This window comes from Elephas maximus, chromosome 2 (assembly GCF_024166365.1).
Source record: "Elephas maximus indicus isolate mEleMax1 chromosome 2, mEleMax1 primary haplotype, whole genome shotgun sequence".
Classification (NCBI taxonomy): domain Eukaryota; kingdom Metazoa; phylum Chordata; class Mammalia; order Proboscidea; family Elephantidae; genus Elephas; species Elephas maximus.
Window position 1 is genome coordinate 50,008,594 of NC_064820.1, and position 24,223 is coordinate 50,032,816.

Genomic DNA, 24,223 nt, shown 5'->3' on the forward strand with positions numbered 1-24,223 from the left:
AAGGTTGCAAAAGCTGCCCTGGAACAGGAAGCTGACTAGGAGGATGTGTTCATGAGAGGACTGCCGGGTGGTGCAGAAGGCCCAGCAGAGGTTGGAGACCAGGAATTTGTAGGAGTGATACTCTGGACAATTTTGTGATTTTTCTCTAGAAACTCTTGACAACCTGATGTAGGAAAAGAGAAGCCTGTTAGAGGAAGCGTAATTTTGTTACAGAGCTAAAGCAAAGAGATAGAGACAGAAGGGGCTGAGAGACTGTTTGTGGCCTCTGCTAGATAGAAAAAGGGTTGAAGACAGTAGGTGATAGATTGGAAGGAAAAAAGGGATCAAGAGAGAAATAAGAGAGTGCGTTGGAAGGAAAGAAAGTAGTGGTCAGAACATGAGATATAAGAGTTGAAGATTTTAGAATAACTATTCCACTGAGTTTGGTTTTTTGGTTTACTCTAAATATGAAAAAATTTAGATAAGTGAATAATTACAACATGCAATATTCTATCAATTGTACAATACAACTAATTGAACTGAAGTGGTTGTTGGCCAGCAGCAAGGCAATGTGCTAGCTGGAAATGATCATTCATCAGATGACCTACAGAGTTCAAATCTCACATACAAAATGCAACTAGAAGCATCAACATTTAATGTAAAAATGTCAAGCAAGAGGTTTTTTTTTTTTTTTGCTCCTGGCATGTTTTGTTTCCTTTCTCTGTGGCTCAGTCTCTTCATTGCCCTTTTTGTTGGCATGTGATAAAAAACCAGTATCTTTTTTCCGTTTCAACTCCAACAGGGTACTCACAATGCTTTTCTTCCTTTTAAAAAATATTCGTTGACTAATATAGCCAGGTATTGTGTTAGGTGTTGATAACACATCCATGAATAAGACAAAAATACCTGCCCTCTTAGGAGCTTACACTGAAGTGCAAGAATCAGACAAACAGGCAATAATAATATAGAGTGGTAAGTACCATAATTACCCTAAGCCTTGAGTCCTATGGGAGGGCACCTAACTCAACCTTGGGTGATTATTGTTAAACCAGTAGCCGTTGAGTAAATTCCGACTCATAGCAACCCCTATAGGACAGAGTAGAACTGTCCTGTAGGGTTTCCAAGGCTGTAAATCTTTACACAAGCAGACTGCTACATCTTTCTCCCACAGAGCGGCTGGTGGGTTTGGACCACCAACCTCTGGGTTAGCAGCCGAGCACTTGATCGCTGCACCACCAGGGCTTCCTCCTTGGGAGGAAGGCTTTTGTGAGGAGTTCTTGTCTCAGCTGAAATGAAGAATTTATTGGCATTATCCAGGCAAATGAATGGGAAGGGGGACATGAGGGAGACTCTTGATGTACACAGAGGCATCTTTCTCTCTCTCTTTCCGAAGGAGCCTCTGTTTTCCTTGCTTCTCTTGGCACCTCCATTCCTAAGGGCAGCCATCTTAGTGTCTCCTCCTAGGGGATCCTCTTCCCTGGAAGGAATCAATGAACTTACAACCAGAAGTTCTGCATTTAAGTATCAGCTCTATCTCTTGTTAGTGTGACCTTAGATGTACCAGTTCACCTTAAGCCACGGGTTCTTCATTTTAGAACAAGAATAACAATACGTACTTCAGCGTTATTGAAGCATTCAAATGTAACACATGTGAAAGCCCTGTTAGCCAGAAAATGTTATGCTGATGTTAGCTATTTTTACTGTGCTAAGGTGGTGTGCCTTATGCTTTTGTACTCTTGAGCCCATAATGGAGATTAAGAAACAAAGAAATCTAAACATCAGTATGGATTTATAGTTAATTTTCAGGTCTGCCAAATTTAAGCCATGAAATTAATTGTTCCCTGAAGCAACTTAAAATGTTTGAGTTAATGCCATAAATTACTGTAATTTGTCCTCTACTCAAATGCCACCACAGAGAGGCTATTGCAGCTAAAGTATCACCTAGCAGTCAGTAGACTGAGCAATGTAATCCTTAAGAGTACTGCAGCCACTCCACGGATAAAAAGATCAGCAGAAAGGGGAAGCTGCCAATTAGTGGGCCAAATAAATTTTGCAAACACTGAATAAAAATGAGGTTGAGGTGACGGGCAGTTTGAAAAAACACCCTCTATCCCAAATTCAGGATGGCCATCTGAACCATTAGCATTTGCATGCTCTACTGCGGAAAAACCTCATTGATAAGAAATCATTTCATGGAATTCATTTCTTGTTCATGTTCTAGCTCATTTGACAGACTTAACACCACAGAAGAAGAGACACTTAGGAATGATTGTAATGAGTTGAATCTAATGATACTTTCGTCCTTCAGATGTTGGGGAGGGGAACTTTGTGTCAGTATAACACAATGATGTTGTTGTTAGGTGCTGTTGAGTCTATTCAGACTCACAGTAACTCCATGAGGTTTTCGAAGTTATAATCTTTATGGGAGCAGATGGCCGGGTCTTTTTTCCTGAGGAGCTGCTGAGTGTGTTTGAACTACCAACCTTTTGGTTAGCAGCTGAGTAGTTAACCATTGAGCCACCAGAGCTCCTTCCTTACGATGTGATAGTTAAGACAATTTTTTTTCAGTTTTATTAAGAAAACATTAAAAAATACAGCAAATTTGAAAGAATTTTATACACTCACCTATATACCCACGATTTAGATTCTACCACTGATATTTTGCTATACTGGCTAGATTTTTTTTTTAAGTAAATGTTTTATTTTGAAATAATTGTAGATTCACGTGCAATTGTAATAAATAATACAGCAATATTCCCTGTACCCTTTACCTAATTTCCCCTGGTGATAACAACACTATAATTCAAAACTATAGTATACTGTCACAACCAGGATGGTGCTGTTGACAGTCAAGGTTAGGAACATTTCCATCCCCACAAGGATCCCTCATGTTGCCCTTGTACAGCCATACCCAGTTCTCGCCTACCCTCATAACCCTCTTAAAGCATGGCGACCACTAATCTGTTCTTCATTTCTATAATTTTGTCATTTCAAGAATGTTATATGTATGGAGTCATATAGTATATAATCTTTTGAGATTGGCTTTTTTCACTAATCATAATTCTTTGGAGATTCATCTAAGTTGCTGTATCAGTAGTTCACTTATTTTCGTTGCTGAGTAGTAGTCCATGATAAGGATGTACAATATCTGGGTAGTTTCCAGTTTTTGGCTCTTAAGAATGAGCATACTACGAACACTCACGTATAGGTGTTCGTGTGAATCTAAGTTTTCATTTCTCTGGGATAAATGCCCAGGAGTGCAATCACTGGTTGTATGGTAGTCACATGTTTAGTTTTTTAAGAAGCTGCCAAACTCTTTTGTAGACTGAAAAAGTACCATTTTACCTTCTCATCAGCAATGTTTGAGTAACCCAGTTTCTCTCCATCTTTCCCAGCATTGGTGTTATTTTTATTTTAGACATTCTGATAGCTGTGCCTCATTGTTCTTTTAATTTTCTTTTCCCTAATGGTTAATCCAACCACAATGCTCCTTAGAAGCGAGAATGGAGAGACTTTGGTTCACTTGCTTAGGACACTTTGTCAGGAAAGATCAATCGCTAGAAAGGCCATCACGTTTGGTAGAGAGTCAATAGAAATGAGGGAAATCCTCAATGACGTGAATTGGCACAATAGCAGAAACAATGGACTCAAACACATCAATGATCACAAAGATGATGGAGGACAGCAGTGTTTCACTCTGTTTTTCCAAAGATTGCTATGAGTTGGAGCTGACATGAAAGCAACTACCAACAACAATAATGGCTAATGATGTTGAATATCTTTTTATGTACTTATATTCCTCTTCAGTTGTGATGGTTAGAATTGTGTGTCAACTTGACTGGGCCATGATTCTCAGTGTTAATATGTGATCACTCCCATGATTGAATCTGCTGTGAGTAGCCAATGAGTTTCCTTGGAGGTGTGACCTGCATCCGAATATAAGCAGACATTCTGGCTTTTTTGCTCACTCTGGATCTTGTGTCTGCCTCCTGCTAGTCTGACCTCCGGCTCCTGGGACTTGAGCTAACAGCTTATCTGCAGACCTTGGGATTCATTGATCTTCATAGCCTGAGAGAGGGAGCCCTGCTTTCTGACCTTCGGATCTTGGGTTCGCCAGCCCCTGAGGCTACGTGAATCAAGAGAAGCCTCTATTCTAACCCGTGGACCTGGGATGTTCCAGCCTCTGCAATTGCATGAGCTGTTTCCTTGATATAAATCTGTCTCTCTCTATATTTATACGCTTTACTGGTTTTAGTTCTCTAGAGAACCCAGCCTAAGACATTGGTGGAATGTCGCTTTCTGTTGTTTCTTCATTTGCTTTTAAACTGTTGAGTTTTGAGAATTCTTTATCTATTCTAGGTATATGTCATTTATCAGAAAAATGGTTTGCAAATATTTTCTCTCAGTCTGTAGCTTGTTTTCTAATCCTCTTAACCAGGTTATTTGCAGGGCCAAAGTTTTTAATTTTCATGAGGTTCAATTTATCAATTTTTCCTTTTATAGGTTGTGCTTTTAGTGTCAAACCAAGAAGACTTTGCCCAGCCTTAAAAAAAAAAAATGTTTAGAATAAAAATAGCAGAAAAATTATTGGAACCTAAAAAAATGTTTTTTTTTTTTAGGTTCCAATAATTTTTCTGCTATTTTTATTCTAAAAATTTTATAGTTTTACATTTAATTCCACATTCCATTTTGAGTTAATCAAATTAATTTTTGTATAAGCTTTGAGTCCATAAGGCTGTTTTTTGTTTTTTGCTTTGTTGGTGTGGTTCCAAAGCCAAAAACCAAACCCAGTGCCGTCAAGTCGATTCTGACTCATAGCAACCCTATAGGACAGAGTAGAACTGCCCCATAGAGTTTCCAAGGAGTGCCTGGTGGATTTGAACTGCTGACCCTTTGATTAGCAGCCATAGCACTTAAACACTATGCCACCAGGGCTTCCATTGGTGTTGTTAGGTGCCGTCAAGTCGTTTCCAACTCATAGTGACCCCATACACAACAGAATGAAAACACTGCCTAGTCCTGCACCATCCTCACAATCCTTGTTATGCTTGAGCTCACTGTTGCAGCCACTATGTCAACCCATTATCTTGAGGGTCTTTTTTTCACGGACCCTCTACTTTACCAAGCATGATATCCTTCTTCAGGGACTGGTCCCTCCTGATAACATGTTCAAAGCATGTGAGATGAAATCTTGCCACCCTTGCTTCTAATGAGCATTCTGGCTGTACTTTTTTTCCAAGACAAATTCGTTTGTTTTTCTGGCAGTCCATGGTATATTCAAGATCCTTTGCCAACACCATAGTTCAAATGAATCAATTCTTCTTCGGTCTTCCTTATTCATTGTCCAGCTTTCACATGCATATGTGAATGGTAGAAATCCCACCTTCCATGCAGGAGACCTGTCTTTGATTTCTGCTCAATGTACCTCAAGCACAGCTACCACTCATCTGTTAGGGGAGGCTTGAGTGTTGCAATGATGCCAAACAAGTTTCAGCAGAGCTTGCAGACTAAGACAGACAACAAAGAAAGTCCTAGTGATTTACTTAAAAAAAAAAAAAATCAGCTAATGAAAACCCAATGGATCACAACGGTCTGATTTTACTGTGTATGGTGTGTCATTAGTTGAGGGCCAACTCAGTGGCAGCCAGCAACCGTATATGTCAAGCACCGTGCTAAACTCAGGGGAATAATAGAAGAACACGCTTCACAGAGGAAAAAACAAAAGCTAGATCTGTAAAGAAGGATGTCAGAGAGAGCATTGCAGACTGAAGGAAAAGCACGTAAAAAGGCTAAGAGGTATAAAACAGCTTCATACAATCAGGCTAAAAATACAGGGAGCAGGAGGAAATTTTCTCATGTTGGGTTTGACATACCTGTGGACATCTCAATGGAACTGTCCAGCAGGTTGCATGAGTCTAGAACTCAGGAAAAAAGATCTGGGCTGGACATTGAGTTTTGGAAGTTGTCGTAGTTATCAATGATGTTGGATTGTTAGGGAGCAAGCATTAGAGTTAGAAGGAAAAGGGGCCAGGGAATACTTGAAACATTTGAGCATTTAAGAAACTAGTATTAGAAGAACTGAGACTGAATGGTCAAAGAAGTAGGAGGAATGGGAGGGGGGTATGACAAAAACCAGTGGAAGTGAGAAATTCTATTTTTTGCTTTTTTGATATGGGTAACATCAAGCATAAACAAAGATCTACACAGAGATGATGCTTCACAAAACTTTAAAAAAGTATATTTGAGCTAGAGGGTTTCCTCAAATGCAATATTTAAAAAGTTAAATATTATAAGAATGCTAACTGCTATTATGGGGCTTTATAATCAAGTAGTTTGATAATGGTGATAACCATATATTTGAAAAACTGAGAACTTGATTAAGGTTCATTATTTAAAAAGCAAAACAAGTGTATCATTAAGGAAATTCTTCCAATTATTGATACAAAATAGATTTCACCTGAATTGTCCAAAATTTCATTTTTTAAACTTAAAAACTGGTAAACCCAAACCTCACCTCCAAAAAGAAAAACATCTACATTTTAGGACCCTTCAACACACAGAGCCCTTAAGGAGATGGATTCACACAATAGCCAAAACAATGGACTCAAACATACCAGTGATCATGAAGATGGTGCAGGGCCATTCGGCTCCAACTCGTAATGACCTTATATATAACAGAATTAAACTTTGCCTGGCCCTGCATCAAAAGCTGAATCAAAAGCAACTAACAACAACAAAAAACACACAGAATGCCCTTATCTCTTATCGCCTTTCCAGGCCCCAAAGGGCAACATTATACAAATATGTATTTTTTTATCTTCATAAATTAAAAAAAAATATAACAGTTTTCCATAATTAGTGCTACGGCTGCTAACCAAAGGGTTGGCAGTTTGAATCCACCAGGTGCTTCTTGGAAACTCTATAGGGCAGTTCTACTTTGTCCTATAAGGTCGCTATGAGTCGGAATTGACTTGACGGCACTGGGTTTGGTTTTTTGTTTTTTATATGAAGAGGACAATATCCACAAAGGTAAGCTAAGAATCAGTTTTTTAGATTCTCACAATAATTCTAAATGCAAACTGGTTTTGCTTACATAGCTTAATTGAGTTGACAGTTATTCATACTGTGTTGTTTAATGTCAGTTCTCCTTGATCCTCTTCCAACTGATGCCAATTACCATCATTTATCACATAATATACATTTAACTACATAATATTTGTTTCCTAAAGTCAAACATTGTCTTGACTGGTCTGTCTGGGAGAAGAGGGTTGGGATTGAGGTTAGTGATGTTTTCCTTAAAACTTGTCAAGTGTTTGCATTCTTAGAAATGACCAGCGTCCAAGAATTTTCTTTGGGGCTGTTCATTTTGTGAATAAGTACTTTTACAAGTACTTTTTATAAGTACTTACAAAAGAGAAGTTTAAAACAATAAACTGCTGATAACTGTTTAACATAATAAATACAATGTAACCACAAGAACAAAGCAACTGCCATTGAGTTGATTTTGACTCATAGTGGCCCTGTGGGACAGTGTAGAATTGCCCTACAAGATCTCCAAAGCTGCAAATCTTTACCAAAGCAGACTGTCATGTCTTTCTCCCACAGAGTGGCAGGTGAGTTTGTACAGCTGACCATTCGGTAAGCAGCTGAGTGCTTAACCACTGTGCCACTAGAGCTCAAATACAATGTAAAGACATTAAAATTACCTGTGTTCTGGCCTGGTTTTGACTAGATGCTAAGTTTGGATAACAAGTTGGAGTTGGAGTTTAGTTTTTGATCCCATGCCTTCTCAGGCTCAGTCTACATTTTGATTTATGGACATCTCTCCAGTTGTTAGGTTTCAAAACAGATCGTAATGATGTGTTACCTTCTTTCAAAGATCTCATCTTTTTTCCTTTCGATAGGCTTGTTGTTGTTAGGTGCCATTGAGTCGATTCTGACTCATAGAGATACTATATGACAGAGTAGAACTGCCCCATAAGGTTTCCTAGGCTGAAATCTTTATAGGAGCATATTGCCAGGTCTTTTCTCCTGCTGAGTGCCTGGTGGGTTTGAATGGCTGACCTTTCACTTAGCAGTTTAGTGCTTAACCATTGCACCACCAGGCCTCTTTTTTGATGGAGTAGGATTCTAGATATTTAACACTATTTTTTTAAAAGCATTTGTGACTATAAAGTCTTAATTTCAGAGCATTTATATTTTCATGTGCTTTCTAATTTCTAAATCAAATTTAAATTATTCAGTAACAGAAAATCTCTAATAAAAATTTGTATATATGTGAAAGTTACTATTCTAAGTTGGGAACTGGAAAAAGCCAGGGATGAAGGAGCAAATATTAAAATGGACAAACGCCTTGTAACTTATTAGTGGAGATAAAATCTTTGCAAAAATTTTATATACAATTCAGAAGTAACCAACTTATAAACAAACTTTTGGAATTTAATCCATTTTTCTTAGGGGATCCCTGCTATGAATATAATATAATTACTACGGTGGAGTTTAAAACCAGCCCAGCTGCTCCGAGGGAGAAAAGACCTGGTGATCTGCTCCCATAAAGATTACAGACTAGGAAGCCCTGTGGGGCAGCTCTACTCTGTCGTATAGCGTCTCTATGAGTCGGAATTGACTGGACAGCGCACGACAGCAACAACGTGTTGGGGTTTAAGGCCTAATACAGAATCTTCCAAATGACAAATTGTTTCATCAGAAGCAAATTATGCTGGACAAATGAGCTGAATGAATTAAATAAATTACTACTTCTGCTTACTATTTAACAGAAAAAGTGAAAAGTGGTATGTCATCTTTGGGTTTGCTCTCATGTGATATAAGTAAATAAAATTAAATAATGTATTGAGCATCTATTTAAGTCAAGGTTTAACTTCAGCACTATTGACATTTTGTGCTGGTTAATTCTTTGTCGTACGGGATGTCATATACACTGTAAAGTGTATAGCTGCATCGTTGGCCTCTACCCACTAGATGTCCCCTCTCCCTTCAGTTGTGACAACCAAGATGTCTGCAGATATTTGCAAATGTCACTTGGAGGGCAAAGTTGTCCTCAGCTGGGAAACACTGATTTTTTAAGCCCCGAAAGAGAAAAACAACAACAAAAAAGTAAAGGTGTTTTAAAATAAGAGCTTAGTTTTAAATCCTTTTCAATGACTTCTGCCTCATTGCAACTGCAGTCTCTTGAACTTGACTGTAGGGTTGCACTTTTTCACGGCTCATTGCGATTTTACAAAATGGTCCGTTTCCTTTCCTGTCTGTGAATTCTTTCAGGGCAGGGACAATGTTTCACCACGTCTGCATCACATCTGGACTGCAGTGGGAGCCAATTAATGGAATGACCTTGTGTCCTGGTTAAACACAAGAGACAGTCCCAAAGTAAGGGTTTCTCTGCAGTTCATTTCTTCTTCCTTTCTTAAATGTTATTGTGTTCTTAGTGAAGGTTTACATAGCAATTTAGGTTTGCTTTCAACAACTTCTACACATATTGTTCAGTGACATTGGTTACATTCTTCACAATGGGTGAAGAGTCTCATTATTTCCATTCTGGTTGCTCCGTTTTCATTAGTCTAGTTTCCCTGCCCCTTACAGTCTCATCTTTGTTTTAAAGTAATTGTTGACAGTTTGGTCTCATATAGGTGACTTTTAAAGGAGGTTAATTTCTTTTTAAAGATATGGAGCTACTATTTTCCCTTATGCCTTTTCTTTTTTTATAATTTATTTTTGTTGTTGTTGTTAAGAATATACAGAGCAAAACACACACCAATTCAACAGTTTTTACATGCATAACTAGGTGATATTGGTTACATTCTTCAAGTTGTACAACCATTCTCACTCTCCTTTTCTGAGCTGTTCCTCCCTCATTAACATAACTAAGGTTCCTATGAAAACATTTGAATTGCTGTTTTCAATTTGATCCCATATAGCTAGATCTTAAACGAGCATAATACTCATGGCAGACATTCTTTACTAGTTAAGCTGAACTATTGTTTGGTTTTAAGAAGACTTCAGGATATAAATATATATATATTTATTGTACTTTAGTTGAAGGTTTACAGAACTAGTTTCTCATTAAAGTTAGTACACATTTTTTTTATGACTTGGTTAACAACACTCCCTTCTCAACCTTGGGTTCCCTACTACCAGCTCTCCTGTCCCCTCTTGCCTTCTAGTCCCCGCCCCTGGGGTGTCGTACCCCTTGTCATTTTGCTTCACGGGCCTGTCTAATCTTTAGCTGGAGGGTGAACCTTGGGAGTGACCTCATTACTGCGCTAAAAGGGTGTCCAAGGTTCTATCTCTTGCGGTTTCTCCAGTCTCTGTCCTGCCAGTAAGTCTGGTCTTTTTTTGTGAGTCAGAATTTTGTTCTACATTTCTCTCCAGCTCTGTCTGAGACCCTCTATTGTGATCCCTGTCAGAGCAGTCAGTGGCGGTAGTCCTTTGGACTAATCTTTCCCTCGTACGTTTAGTTTTCTTCATTCTTCCCTGCTTCCGAAGGGTTGTGACCAGTGGAATATCTTAGATGGTTCCTCACAGGCTTTTAAGACCCCAGATGCTACTCACCAAAGTAGAATGTAGAACATTTTCTTTAGGAACGATGTTATGCCAATTGAGCTAGATATTCCCTGAGACCATGGTCTTCAGGGGATATTTTTGGTTTAAGGATTAAAGATTATCTCAGAGCAATAGATTCAGGGGTTCATCTAGCCTCCAGGGCTCCAAAATGACAGAATCTCATGAAAATCTGAAATTTTGTTCTAGATTTTCCCCCTTTTGATCAGGATTCTTTGATCAAAATGATCAGTGATGGTAGCTGGGCACCATCCAGTTCTTTTGGTCTCATGGCAGAGGAGGCAGGTGTTCATGGAGGCTATTAGCCACACGTCGATATCCTCCTCCTATTCCTGACTCTCCTTCCTCTGTTTCTCCAGGCAACCATATATCGTACTGGATATATGGTTTCCAAAGATAGTCTCTGTAAAAATGGCATGGGGGCAGCATCTGACCTCCTCTAACTTCACAAAGGAGAAGGAGAATCAAGATCAACAGCCCAAGGCTGATTCCTAAGAGGCCTAGGTCAGACATGCCTCCTCTCTTCACCATCTTTACCAATTCTGACACCAGTCGTCCCTCCCACTATACTCTCTACTTTTCTGCTGGGTTCGGTGATTCATTATAATGGCCACGTAGAACTCACAGACAAATTGGCAATTATGGGGTTTATTAGGAAAGTAACAGTTACAATTCAGGCTCAGGAGCTCTCAGGATACAGTTTTCAACAAGACAGCCTCTTCCTAGCCGTGCTTGCAGTCACACCTCTCCCTGGCCCTTGGCCTCTGCCCAAAGGCACTCACCTTTCTCTCTCCAGGAGCTAGAAAGCCCACCACACTGTCGTCTGCCGCCAGCTCTCTGCCATGGCTTCTCTCTGTCTTCAGTGTTACAGCTCTTTCTCTCTTGGTTTTAGGAGTTTCTCAGTACAGGAATGCCAGGTCCAAAAGATGCGCTGGCTCTTCTTCCTTGGTGGTGGTGGGATCTTTTTTTCCCCCTTCTTTAGGGTGGCTCACTTCAAGCCCAGTGGGATGGCAAAACTGACCAGTCCCTTTGGTAGGCCACAATTACCCTATCTGTACAGGCCCGTCCAATCACTTGGGTGGGAGTTACAAGACAATGGTTAGAAAGGCCACACAAAATTGATCCATCACACTGCATTCTCCCAGTTGGCAGCTTATCTTTTTACTTTTCTGGTAAAGTCTTTTGATGAATTAAAGTTTTTAAATTTTATGAGGTCCCGTTTTATTCGGTCTTTTGTTTTTGGTGCTTTTGTGATTATATTAGATAATCCATTGTCTAAAGCTAGGACTGACAGTGTTGCCCCTGCATTTTCTTCTAACAATTTTATGGTTTTAGTTTGCACATTTTGGTCCTTAATCCATTTTGAATTATTTTTATGTATGCTGTGATCCTGTTTTGTACATGGCATGGATCCTGTTTCATTTTTCTGCATGTAGAATTCCACTTTCCCAACCCCTTATATTGAAGAGTCTCTTCTTTTCCCAGTAATGGACTTAGCACCCTTGTCAAAAATCAGGTTGGCCAGGGGATCGTGGATTTATTTTTGGACTCTCAATTCTATTCCGTTGATCCATGTGTCTACTGTTATACCAGTATCAGGCTGTTTTGATTACTGTAGCTGTGTAATACATTTTAAAAATAAGGAAGTGTGAGTTCTCCTACTTTGTTTTTCTCTTTCAACATTTCTTTAGCTATTTGGGCCTCTTGCCCTTCCATATAAAGTTGAAGATTGGTTTTTCCATTTCTGTAAAGAAGGCTGTTGGAATTTTGAGCAGGATTGTGTTGAGTCTATAGATAGCTTTGGGTAGTATTGACATCTTAACAATATTAAGTCTTCCAATCCATGAACATAGAAGATCTTTCCATTTATTTAAGGCTTGTTTAATCTCTTCCAGCAGTGTTTTATAATTTTCATTGTATAAGTCTCTCACATCCCTGATTAAATTTATTCCTAGGTATTTTACTCTCTTAGACGCTATTATAAACGAAATAATTTCCCTTTCAGATTTCTCATTGCCAGTATATAGAAACCCAACCGATTTTTGTTTTTGACCTTGTATCCTGCGACTTTGCTAAATTCCTCTATTGGCTCTAGAAGTTTTCTTAGAGACTCTTTGGGGTTTTCTATGTATAGGATCATGTCATCAGGGAATAGAGAGAATTTTACTTCTTTTGCAATCTGGCTACCGTTTCTTTTTCTTGCCCTTTTGACTTTTAGATTCATCATTTTTTACTTGTCTTAAATATATAAAGCAAAATCATCATGACCCTTCATGATGACTCATTTTGGGTAGATGAACCATTTTATATTCTGTATTTTCGTCCTCCCACTTTTAATCAGAACACACCGGCGCACTAACAGAACTACGAGAACAGTTCAGTCATTATATCTTGGGGTCCTTTAATACCGTCGTGGAAGTCAGCCTCTGCCTAGCCAGCTAACGTAACAATGTCTACCAACGGTGCTTTCCAGCAGCTGGATGTGAATAAACAGCAGCAGCACAAGGCTTCCTCTAGGCCGGCTCTGAAGCTGGAAGACAAGAACGCAGACGTGTGTTAATTTTCGGGCCTTGACATCGTTTGAGAGGAATTTAACTCCTCCTCTTTGGCCAGAATGGAAAAACAGCTCCCCCATTCCCGCTCTCCACCACCCCGGCCTGCTCCTCTTTCCCTTGGGTATGCTCCTGATACAGAAGTTCTGATTTTTCCTAGAAAGCCTCAGAAAGGCAGGTACCAAAAATGGAATTCTATTATCCAACTTACTTGTTCTGGTGGGACACAAGAAAAGAAACCGCACTTTGTAATTAATTGGCCTTCCAGGAAGAGAGGACAAATATATCCCTGAGAACTCGAGATCCCGCGTTTGGCACCAGGTTTGATTGACAAGGACGGGCCAAGGGAAAGCATCGAGGAGGGGCGGGGGGCCGCGGGTCGAGCGGGAGACAAAGAGGTCTTGGCCGCCACCGAGGAGAGGTGAAGGGCCCCTGGGGTAACTGGCTTTTATGTGCATGGCGGGCATTCAGCAAGGTCACTTTCTCGCCGGAGGAACGGTGGGTAGGCGGAAGGGGCCCGGCGGGAAGAAGGCCCGGCGGGAAGCGGGGTGCGGGCCCAGTAGGGGGCTGCGCCGCGGTCACGTGGACATCACTGCCGCGGGGTTGGGGCTCTGTTCTTCCGGGTTGGAGGCGCAGGGCCGTGGGGCCGAAGCCCGGGTCTGCCAGCGCGGCGTCCCCTTGTGGCCCGCGGTGCCGGGCACAGTAGCGCAGCCTCCCGGCCCAGGTGAGCGGGGCAAGCAGCCTGGGCGCGTGCCTGGGGCAGCAGCCAGGGAAGGGGCGCGGGGCTTGCGCTGACGGGGAAGGGGACCTGTCAAGGAGCAGAAGGGGGCGGGTCGGCAGCGCTGTCCGGCGGACCGCGGCGCCCCCTGTGAGGCCGAGGGGCGCCGTCCGGGTCGGCCGCAGGCCGGAGGCGTTGGCTGGGAAAGACAACTGTACCTCTTCGGCCCCCTTTTCTGTCTCCGGTTGCGGCGACGTGGAAGAGGGTAGGCGGGCGGATTCGGGAACTGGGTCCCCGCAGGGGGCAGGGGAACGGGCGGCAGCTTTGCAGGTGCAGATCTTGGAGCTGTGAGGGGCGCCAGGCGTTGTGTGGGGTCCTTTCAGCTTGCAAGATGTGGGGGGAGGGGATACAGAGGACTCTAGATGGAGGGTGCGTTCAGAGATAGGGCAGCTGGATGCCTCGAAAATTGTGCTTGAACCCTGAGGGAGTTTGGGGCAGTGTCCGGCTGGAGACACAGGGGCGAACAAAAGTTGTGAGTGTATATCAGGGTGGGGTGGTGGTGGTCGGTGCAGGCTTCTCCCTGGGGCCCGGGCTGGCGAGGGGGTAGAGGCAGAGGAGGGGGCGGTCTGGGCAGGGCAGATTCAAACTCCAGAGCCGGAATGACTATTTTGCAGTGTCCGCAAATTGGCTTCCTGGGGAAGGTTATAAATAGCGGTCCCGTGCTGCTGGTAGCCTGGTGGCAGTTCGGTGGCAGGGGCTGTTGCACCAGTGGCTTTGGGCGAGGTCACTCCACCTGCCAGCCTAGGTTTCTGTAGGGTATGGTGCCCTTGTTGGTATGTCGCGCTTTGAAAGCGTGACTCATTTGTGGTTCCAGGCGTCCTTTATTCGTCCTATGGTGCAGGGCAGTCCTTAAGGGATCTGTCAGGAGTCTTAGGAGACAGACTGCTTGGAGCGGTGGGGCGTGAGTGTCCACTTACCCTTATTTAAAGTGCTCCCGTTTTATTTGCAAACCTCAGATCTTTTTTTTCTTCTAATTGGAAAATTTAGCGTGACTTATCAACAGGTATGCTCAGGCTGCTCACTCACCTTTGCAGATGGAATCAGTTTTCCACAAGGCTACATAGGCATTTCCTTTTCAAAGGGAATTTTCTGAAACTCTTTGGAGAATGTGTTCCATAGGTGCCAGACTTAAAGTTACCTAGTCCTAGTTATTCATTCATTCAGTCAACAAATATTTGTTGACTTCTACTTTGTGCAAAGTACTGGGCCAGAGGTGATACCAAAGTGAAAAATAATAAAAGCTAAGGAGGATATTGTGGCCTTACACCCTTCTAAGAATTCACCTGTAGTGATCATCTTCATCCTTGCAACAACCCTTCAACAGGGTGGGTGCTGTTATTACCCCGTTTTAAAGATGAGGAAATCAGGTTTACAGAAGCTAAGTGACTTGCCAAGGTCACACAACTAATAAGTTGCAGATCAGAGGCTTCCAGCCCAAACTGGCTCCAGGTTCACTCTCAACTTCTGTGGTGTCTTCCCTCTCTAGGTCAGGTGATTACCCTCAAGGATTTTAATATGTAATAGAAGAAATTGTCAGCTAAATCAAAACAAAAACCAAACCAGTTGCCATGGAGTCGAATCTGACTCATGGCAACCCCATGCGTGTCAGAGCAGAACTGTGCTCCATAGGGATTGCCATGGGTGATTTTTTGGCAATAGATTGCCAGTCCTCTCTTTCCAGGTTCCTCTGGGTGGGCTAGAACCAGCATCCTTTCAGTTAGCAGCCAACCTTTCAGTTAGGTGTTGAGGATGTTAACTATTTCTCCCCCCAGGGCTTCCTAGTTACCTAAATAACTTTAAAGGCATATAAATGCCATACTTGAAAAAAAATGGTATTCTGTTTTTTCAGTTTTGAGTTACAAAGTTTTCCACTACTGCTGAGAGGCATAGGAGCCCATGGATAATAAAACAGCAGAAAGAGTTAGTGAAGATAGCGGAAACGTGACAGTTAAGATAGAGGATTATCCTTTCTGTAAACATGTACTTGCCAACAATAAAATGGTTCAGATAGTCTCTAAATATCTTTCAGTGCCATTTCTATTTGATTTAGGCTCAGTGATGTGGATTCCTGCCGGTAAGCTACCTCCTGTCCTCATAGCTTGAATCAAGTGGAATTTTTTGTGAGAATTTGTCTCTGAAAGACTGTGGCCTACTGATGTGTGTTGCTCGAGCCAGGGATCTGCTCAGCGTCAGATTACTAATTTTTAAGTGGGGAGGGCAGGTTTTCCAGACTCCAGACCACGAACTAGAACTTGAGCTTCATAGCATTGCAATGTCTCATCTAATCGTAAAGTTTATAGAATGGAAAGGGTCCTGGAAACCTGCTCTCCTACCCTTTTATAGATGAGCAGACTGAGGCTCAGAGAGGTTCAGGTCAAACAGTGAGTGAGTGGCTGACTTAAAACACTGGCTCTATTATTGCTAGCTTTGTTCTTTTGCTGATGATGTCTGGGTTAGCCTTGTCAGTCCCATTAGAGCTGTATTGTTGGGAGCTTCAATAACCCAAGAAGAGAAACTAGGGTAAGTGGGGAGGAATGGAAAGGACTAGGGCATTCAGTAATGGTAGAAAAAGGGTTCCCTCAAGACAAGAAATATCTTTTATATATCTTTATATCTCCCTCAGTTCTTGGCTTAAATTCAGTGAATGTGTTGAATGTGTGACTGAATTATGGACTCAGAAAAGCTTTAGGACTGAAATGAAATATCATGGGTAGAAATACTTTGAAAATGTAAAACTTGCTATTCGAATGTAGAGAAATAGCCGTATAATTTTTTTTATTGCATTCCTGAACACATTTTGCATGCTCACTCTTGCATAATTTTTTCATATTTTCTCCGTCTTGAATGCTTTTCTCTTCCTGTTCTAAGCCCTCCCAGAGGCTGTGATCTCTTTCTTTGATCCCTTGACTTTTCTGTCTCCAAGTATTGTGACCTACTCCAGTTTGATTCTTTAGATGCTCCTAATAGCTGTGCCTCTGAGTTTCTCCCCTCTGATCTATTTGTTGAATTAAAGGCATTTTAAGAATAAGCGCCACCTGGATTGAGAATTTCTGTTACCAATACTGCTTTCTGCTATTTGCAAGAAGTTACTTCAGGGAGGGGGTGGTAGCAGTTCTGAAGTAGATCCTTCTCCTCTGGAGGCTGGAAGAGTGTGGAGTCTGCTTGCAGCAGGTTGTGCAGGGGCCCTCAAGATGGGCAAAGCCTAATGGCATCTTTGGCAGTGTTGGCTTAGCTTGACTGATAGAGTCCTAGGTCTTCCGCTTCTTCTTACCTTTGAAGGAAAGATGAGAAGGATGGAGGAACATTAGGAATCATGAGGATGGTGGGAATGCCTTCCATGTGTCCTTGTTGTTATTGTTAGGTGCCGTTGAGTCGGTTCCAACTCATAATGATCCCGTGCACAACAGATCGAAACACTGCCCAGTCCGTTGCCATCCTCACAATCATTGCTATGTTTGAGCCCATTGTTGCAACCACTGTGTTAATCCATCTTATTGTGGGTCTTCCTCTTTTTTGCTAGCCCTCTACTTTAGCAAGCATGATGTCCTTCTCAGGGACTGATCCCTCCAGATAACATGCACAAAGTACATGAGATGAAGTTTTACCATCCTGGCTTCTAAGGAGCATTCTGGTTGTACTTCTTCCAAGACAGATTTGTTCGTTCTTCTGGCAGTCCATGGTATGTTCAATATTCTTTGCCAACACCACAGTTCAAAGGTGTCAGTTCTTCTTTGGTCTTCTGTATTCCTTGTCCAGCTTTTGCATGCATATGAGGTGACTGAAAACACCATGGCTTGGGTGAGGTGCACCTTAGTCCTCAAGGTGACATCTTTGTTTTTTAACACTTCGAAGAGGTCTTGGTTTTGGTTTTTGTGTTTCTTGCAGCTGATTTGCCCAATGCAATGCATCGTTTAATTTCTTGACTTACTGCTTCCGTTGGTATTGACTGTGGATCCAAGTAAAGTGAAATCCTTGACAACTTCAGCATTTTCTCCATTTATCATGATGTTGCTTATTGGTCCAGTCGTGAGGATTTTTGTTTTTTTTTATGTTGAGGTGTAATCCATATGGAAGGTTGTAGTCTTTGATCTTTATTAATAAGTGCTTTAAGTCTTCACTTTCAGCAAGCAAGGTTGTGTCATCTGCATATCACAGGTTCTTAATGAGTCTTCCTCCAATCCTGAGTCTATGTTCTTCCTCATGTAGTTCAGCTTTTTGGATTATTTGTTCAGCATACAGATTGAGTAATTATGGTGAAAGAACACAACCCTGATGCACACGTTTCTTGATTGTAAACCAGGTGCTCCTGGGGAGCTGCCAAAGAGGGTGATGGAGGTAGCCACTGATAACAATGAAAAGACCACTGACCTTTCATTCAGTAAGATAGAGCTGGCAAAAGTTGGTACTGACCAACTTGTGAAAACCACTGATGGAAGAGTTCTTAGTTATGCCCACATCTGCAAACACAGCCTAATGTGATAAAGATACTATGGTCTTTATTTTTTTGTAGTAGAGTCATATCCTATGCATGTTTAATTTTCTCGAGATGTGCACTTGGCAAATATCAGTCTTGTGTTTACTCAGTCAGCCTTACTTCTGGGGGTCTCACAGGATGAACATCCTGCTGTACTGGATAGGATACAAGCTACTACTTGTACTGTACAGTATTTTAGACCATTTAAGGGAAATTCAAGGGTAACATTTAATATATGCAGTTTTTCTTGGACATTGGCTTAGAAGATAACGTTCATGTAAGATGGGACTCCACTCTATTGCAATGGTGTCCCCCCCCTTTTTTTTAAATTTCCAGCTATATTAGGGATTAAATAGACTTAATGTGACCTAGTCTTGGAATTGAACAGTGAGTTTAGTACTCCAGTTTATGTGGGAAATGGATTCCAAGTTTTAAATACCTGCATTGAAAGCAATTAAAAAAAGCATTTTTGTTTTAGGTGAAAGTTTACAGTGCAAATTAGTTTCTCATTCAAAAATTTATACACAAATCATTTTGTGACATTGGTTGCAACCCCCGCAATGTGTCAGCAGTCTCCCCCTTTCCACTTACACCCCAGGTTTCCTGTGTCCATTCATCTGGGTTTTCTGTCCCTGCCTTCTCATCTTTGCTTTTGGGCAGGTGTTGCCCATTAGGTCTCCTATACTGATTCAACTAAGAAGCACATTCCTCACGTGTGTTATTGTTTGTTTATAGGCCTGTCTAATCTTTGGCTGAAAGGTGGACTTCAGGAGTGGCTTCTGTTCTGAGTTAGTAGGGGGCCATAGTTTCGGGGATCCCTCCAGTCTCCGTCAGACCAGTAGGTTTGGTCTTGTGAGTTTGAATTTTGTTCTACATTTTTGTTGTGCTCTATCGGGAACCCTCTATTGTGATCCCTGTCAGAGGGGTTGGAGGTGGTAGCTGGGAACCATCTATTTCTTCTGGACTCAGGCTGGTGGAGGCTGCAGTTCATGTGGTCTGTTAGTTCTTTGGACTGATATTTTCTTTGCATCTTTGATTTTCTTCATTCTCCTTTGGTCTGAACGTGATGGGACCAATACATGTCTTTTAGATGGCTGCTTGAAAGCTTTTAAGACCCTAGATGCCACTCACCAAAGTAGGATGTAGAGCATTTCCTTTATGATGTATGTTATGCCAGTTGACCTAGATGTCCCTTTAGAACATATTCCCCAGTCCTCGGCCCCAGTAACTTGGTCCCTCAAGGTATTTGGATATGTCTAGGATGCTTCTATGGCTCTGCCTTGGTCAGATTGTGCTGACTTCCCCTATATTGTGTGTTGTTTTTCTTTTCACCAAAGTTAACACTTACCTACTATCTAGTTAGTGATTTCTGTTCCCCACCCCTTCCTTCCCTTGTAACCTTAAAAGATTATTATCATTTTTTTCTGTGTGTAAAACTTTTGGAAACAAACTTTTGAAGCATCTTCTGTAAGTAAAGAGTTTTTTAAATACATCCTCTGTAGATGTCCATGTAAAACTCTTACACTCCAAGCTCTTTGTGTTAGTATTTTTTATGTTTTTGATGTATAAAAGGCAAATTATTTTTTGCTGAGTGCATAAACATTTTATTTTCTTTTCTCTTAGTGATTTACCTTGAAGGAAATTGGGGATTCAGAAAGTGAGAGCTCATATCAACATGGCGAACCTACTGAAGACAGTGGTGACTGGCTGTTCATGTACATTATTTAACAATTTGGGGTCCTATAAGGTTCTGCCTGGGAAGAAGAATTTTTTACGAACATTTCACTCTCATCAGGCACTGCGGTGTAAAGCCCCTGTAAAACCAGGTAAAGTCTCACTTCAGTGTAAGTAAGTCAAACTTTTAAGTCATACAAGCTAATAGATTCGTTGATGAGACATAGAAGGAAAAGCCATGTGATTTTAAAGCCTGGTGCTTGTGAGTGATCATTTTATATCAACAAGTGAGTGTTTTTTAAAAAATATTTTCCATGTATAGTAGTTCCTGATTGCCGGTGCTAACAGAAAGGATAATAAAAAGAGAAACCAATTGAATTGTACAGGGATCCCGTTGCTCATAGTAGCTGTTTTTCCTAGTAGCCCTTCCTCTTACCTAGTCAGTATTGGGGGAATTACTCCATGTATGGCTCGTCTATGCTCAGGAATTAGGAATTAAGTGTATTATTCGATCTGTAATACCATACCACAATACCCCAGTTCAGTAAATGGCAACTTCATCTTTGTTGCTTAGGTCAGAAACCCTGGAGTTATTCTAAATCCTTTTATAGGTATAGGCCAGCCCTACTTCATATCTAGAATCTGTCCTCTTCTCACTGTTGCCATCGTTATCATTCTGGTCCAGGCCACCATCATGTGTCACCTGGATTATTGCATTGATCTCCTAAATGTCCTCTGTGCTTTTCACTTCTGCCCCTCTACAGTCTGTTCTGAGCGCAACAGTGAGAATAATCTTTTTGAAATGTAAGGTCTCGTCACTCCTCTACTCAGAATTTGCCACTAGCTTTCCAGGTCATACAGAGTAAAAGCCAAAGTGTGTTCCCGTGGCCTACAAGGCCTTCCCCTTATATTTAACCCCTGATTGCTTCTGTTCTGGGGTTGCAGAGGCTAAAAGGGGGCCCTTCTAAGCTGAGTCAGCTTCCTTTAAGCAGTCTCACCCAAAGTACCCCCCAACACTTCTGTCTACACCTCACTGGCCAGAACTCAAGACATGTGGCCATACTTAGCTGTAAGGGAGGCATGGACATTTAGCCTTTTAGTCCAGATGGCAGCTTACCTGGCTGAAAATGGAATTCTGATACTAAGGCAGAGGAAAAGAGTGAATCTTTTGAGGGCAACCAGCGGACTTTGCCCCATGGAATAATGCCTTCGTTCATTATTTAAGCTTGTAGGCTGTTTGTCTATGCAATGAGGACCTCTAAACTCTAAGGCTTTCTGAGTTCTTATGTCTATCTTTAATACATTTTATAGCTTGTTTTCTTGTTCTCAAATGATAAGTTGCTACTGGCAAGGTACCCGCTGAGCCCCCAACTTTATAGTCAGATTTTTTGTTAAACTGCTCTGGGCAGCCAGATTATCCGGTGTGATAAAATTGTGTGTAAAATAAATGACTGCATTGAGAACCTGAGAAGTGTCCTTGTAAGTGCATGGACATCAAGATCTCTATGTTGACTATGTATAAGCCTTTTTTTTGGTTTGTTTAATTTCTGGTTCTTGTTTAATTCCTAGATAATTATTTTCTCTCTCTCAAAGATAAAGATTTTTTCCCCCTTATTGTAACCATAATTTCATTACCACATTAAAAAGCATGAGAAGTAATTTCAGTCAGTATGCAAATTTTCCCAATTGTTTCTTTTTCTTTTTTAGTAGTTGATGTGTTCAAATAATGATCCAGACAGGGCTCACATAGAGCACTTGGTTGCTACGTTTTCTCTAAGCTCTCTTTTGATCCACAGATTCCCCTCCCGTTTTTTCCTTTTAATGTACTTGTTGATGAAATTAGTTGTTGCCCTGTAGAATTTCCTACATTCTAGCTTTGGCTAATTGAATCTCTTGGTGTTGTTTAGCCAGGTTTTCTGTCCCTTGTATTTTTCTGTAACATTTAGTTTGATTTGGAGGTGTTAACAGACTCAGGCTTGTTTTTATTTGACACTACTACTTCATAGGTGGTTGTCTGTACTTTCTGTTGCAGTGCGTCAGGATACTTGATCAACGAGTTTAGCCACAGTCACTGTGATTCATCTTTTAGAAGTTTCCATCATTTTTTCACCCAAAGGCTATAGCAGCCAGGCATTTGGGGATCATTAAATACAAGGTTTTATTATGGGTTTCAAAATGGCGACATTCTGTTATTCCATCTTCATTTATTAGCTAGAAGTTTTCTATAAAGAAAAACTTTCCCTCTTTTATTTAGTTGTCCTGAGATAGTTCTGGAAAGGCGAGATAAATGTTTTGATTCTTTCCCATTATTTACTAGTTTTTGGAATAAAGAGTTGTTTCACTTATATCTTAGTTTCCAATTCCTGCTGTAACAAATGACCCCAATCTTAGGGGCATAAAACAATAGAAATTTATTATCCCATACTCCTAAAGGCCAGAAGTCTGAAATGGTCTCATTTGCTCAAAATTAAGTGTCAGCAGGGCTGCATTCCATCTGGAGGCTCTGGGGCGTCTCTGTTTCCTTGCCTTTGCCAGTTACCTTGGAGGCTGCTTGCATTTCTTGGCTTGTGGCCCTTTCTTCCATCTTCAAAGGCAGCAACATAGCATCCTTTAAATAGCCTTTTGACTCTGACTTTTGTCTCCCTCTTTTTTTTTTGTGATTACACTGTAATCCAGTAGAATATCTTTATATTAAGGTCAGATGATTAGCAATCTTTATTCCACTGGCTACCTTAATTTGCCTTTGCAGGGAACCTGACATATTCATAGATTCTGGGGATTCGGATGTGGACATCTCTGGGAGGCTGTTATTCTGTCTACTACAGGCTACTTCCTCGAGCGTTGACAATGAAGGTTTAAAACAATATATATTTTTTATCAACATGCACTCAATGTGTTTATTGCAATTATTTAGATGTGTTTTACTCCACTGCAATTAATTATTATTCCTTTTGATGCTCAAATTGACCCATCTTTGGCCAGTAGGAGCCCCTTCAGGTTGGCTCCTAAATGCCTTTTGACTTCAGTTGTCTTTGGTGGCTTCCTTGATTTCTGGTATGTAGTGCCTAGATAATTTGGGGTTGTCTGATAAGTGAATTCCAGAGGAGTTAAGCATGACTATATGTGACTTTGCACCCCCAGTGCTGTCGAGTCGATTCCGACTCATAGCGACCCTATAGGACAGAGTAGAACTGCCCCATAGCGTTTCCAAGGAGTGCCTGGTGGTTTCAAACTGCGGACCCTTTGGTTAGTAGCCGTAGCACTTAACCACTATGCCACCTGGGTTTCCATGACTTTGTACATCAGTTCAAAATACTTTCTAGATTCTTATTATTTTCCTTCCTCTCTGTCAAATAGGGAGTTAAATTCAGCATGTTTTTGCCTTTGGCTTACTATAAATTATTCTTGTTTAAGTAGTGTGGGATCTAAGTATGTTCAAATACAAATATTTTTAGTTTGACTTAATCTCTCTAAGGTCTCATTTATTAACTTACTCCCTAGAGATAATTTGACTCCTTTTTTAAAAAAATGTATTCAGAGTTTAGGTTGTTGTTAGGTGCTGTCAAGTCGGTTGTGACTCATGGTGACCCTGTGTACAAACATTGCCTGGTCCTGAGCCATCCTCACAATTTTTGTTATCCTGGAGCCCGTTGTTGCAGCCACTGTGTCAAACCATCTCATTGAGGGTGTTCCCCTTTTTTGCTGACCCTCTATTTTAGCAAGCATGGTGTCCTTCTCCAGGGACTGGCCCTACCGATAACATGTCCAAAGTATGAAAGATGAAGTCTCACCATCCTCCCTTCTAAGGAGCATTCTGGCTGTTCTTCTTTGAAGACAGATTTATTTGTTCTTCTGGCAGTCCATGGTATATTCATTATCCTTCATCAACACTGTAATGCAAAGACATCAATTCTTCAGTCTTCCATACTCATTGTCCAGCTTTCCCATGCATATGAGGCAATTGAGCTTCTGCTCCTGGGTGATCTTTATGTGGCTTGGCATCTGTCTCCCCCATCTCTGGTCTGGTTATTTGTTTAATCTCTTTTATATCTCAGAAGAGATGGACTCAAGATATGCCCTACACTAATTCTGTCTCATTAACACAACAAAGACAACCCATTCCCAAATGGGATTATAACCATAGGCATAGAGGTTAGGATTTACAACATAAATTTTTGGGGGACATAATTC

General features: G+C 41.1%; 1 protein-coding gene across 8 annotated transcripts in view; it reads left to right on the forward strand.

The window, feature by feature from the left end:
- Nucleotides 1-13,188: 13,188 nt before the first annotated feature.
- NNT (nicotinamide nucleotide transhydrogenase) overlaps nt 13,189-24,223 on the forward strand; it is a 126,741-nt gene continuing 115,706 nt past the window's right edge. The window contains exons 1-2 of one of the 8 annotated variants that reach the window (XM_049863273.1): nt 13,189-13,280; nt 19,982-20,184. In XM_049863273.1, coding sequence (XP_049719230.1) covers nt 20,034-20,184 — 151 coding nt within the window. In that variant the 5' untranslated portion in view covers nt 13,189-13,280; nt 19,982-20,033. Of the gene's footprint in view, nt 13,285-13,336; nt 13,428-13,690; nt 13,831-13,985; nt 14,090-17,470; nt 17,564-19,981; nt 20,185-24,223 lie in introns of those variants that run through there. The other 7 variants (XM_049863322.1, XM_049863291.1, XM_049863311.1 and 4 more) reach the window with 7 other exon arrangements.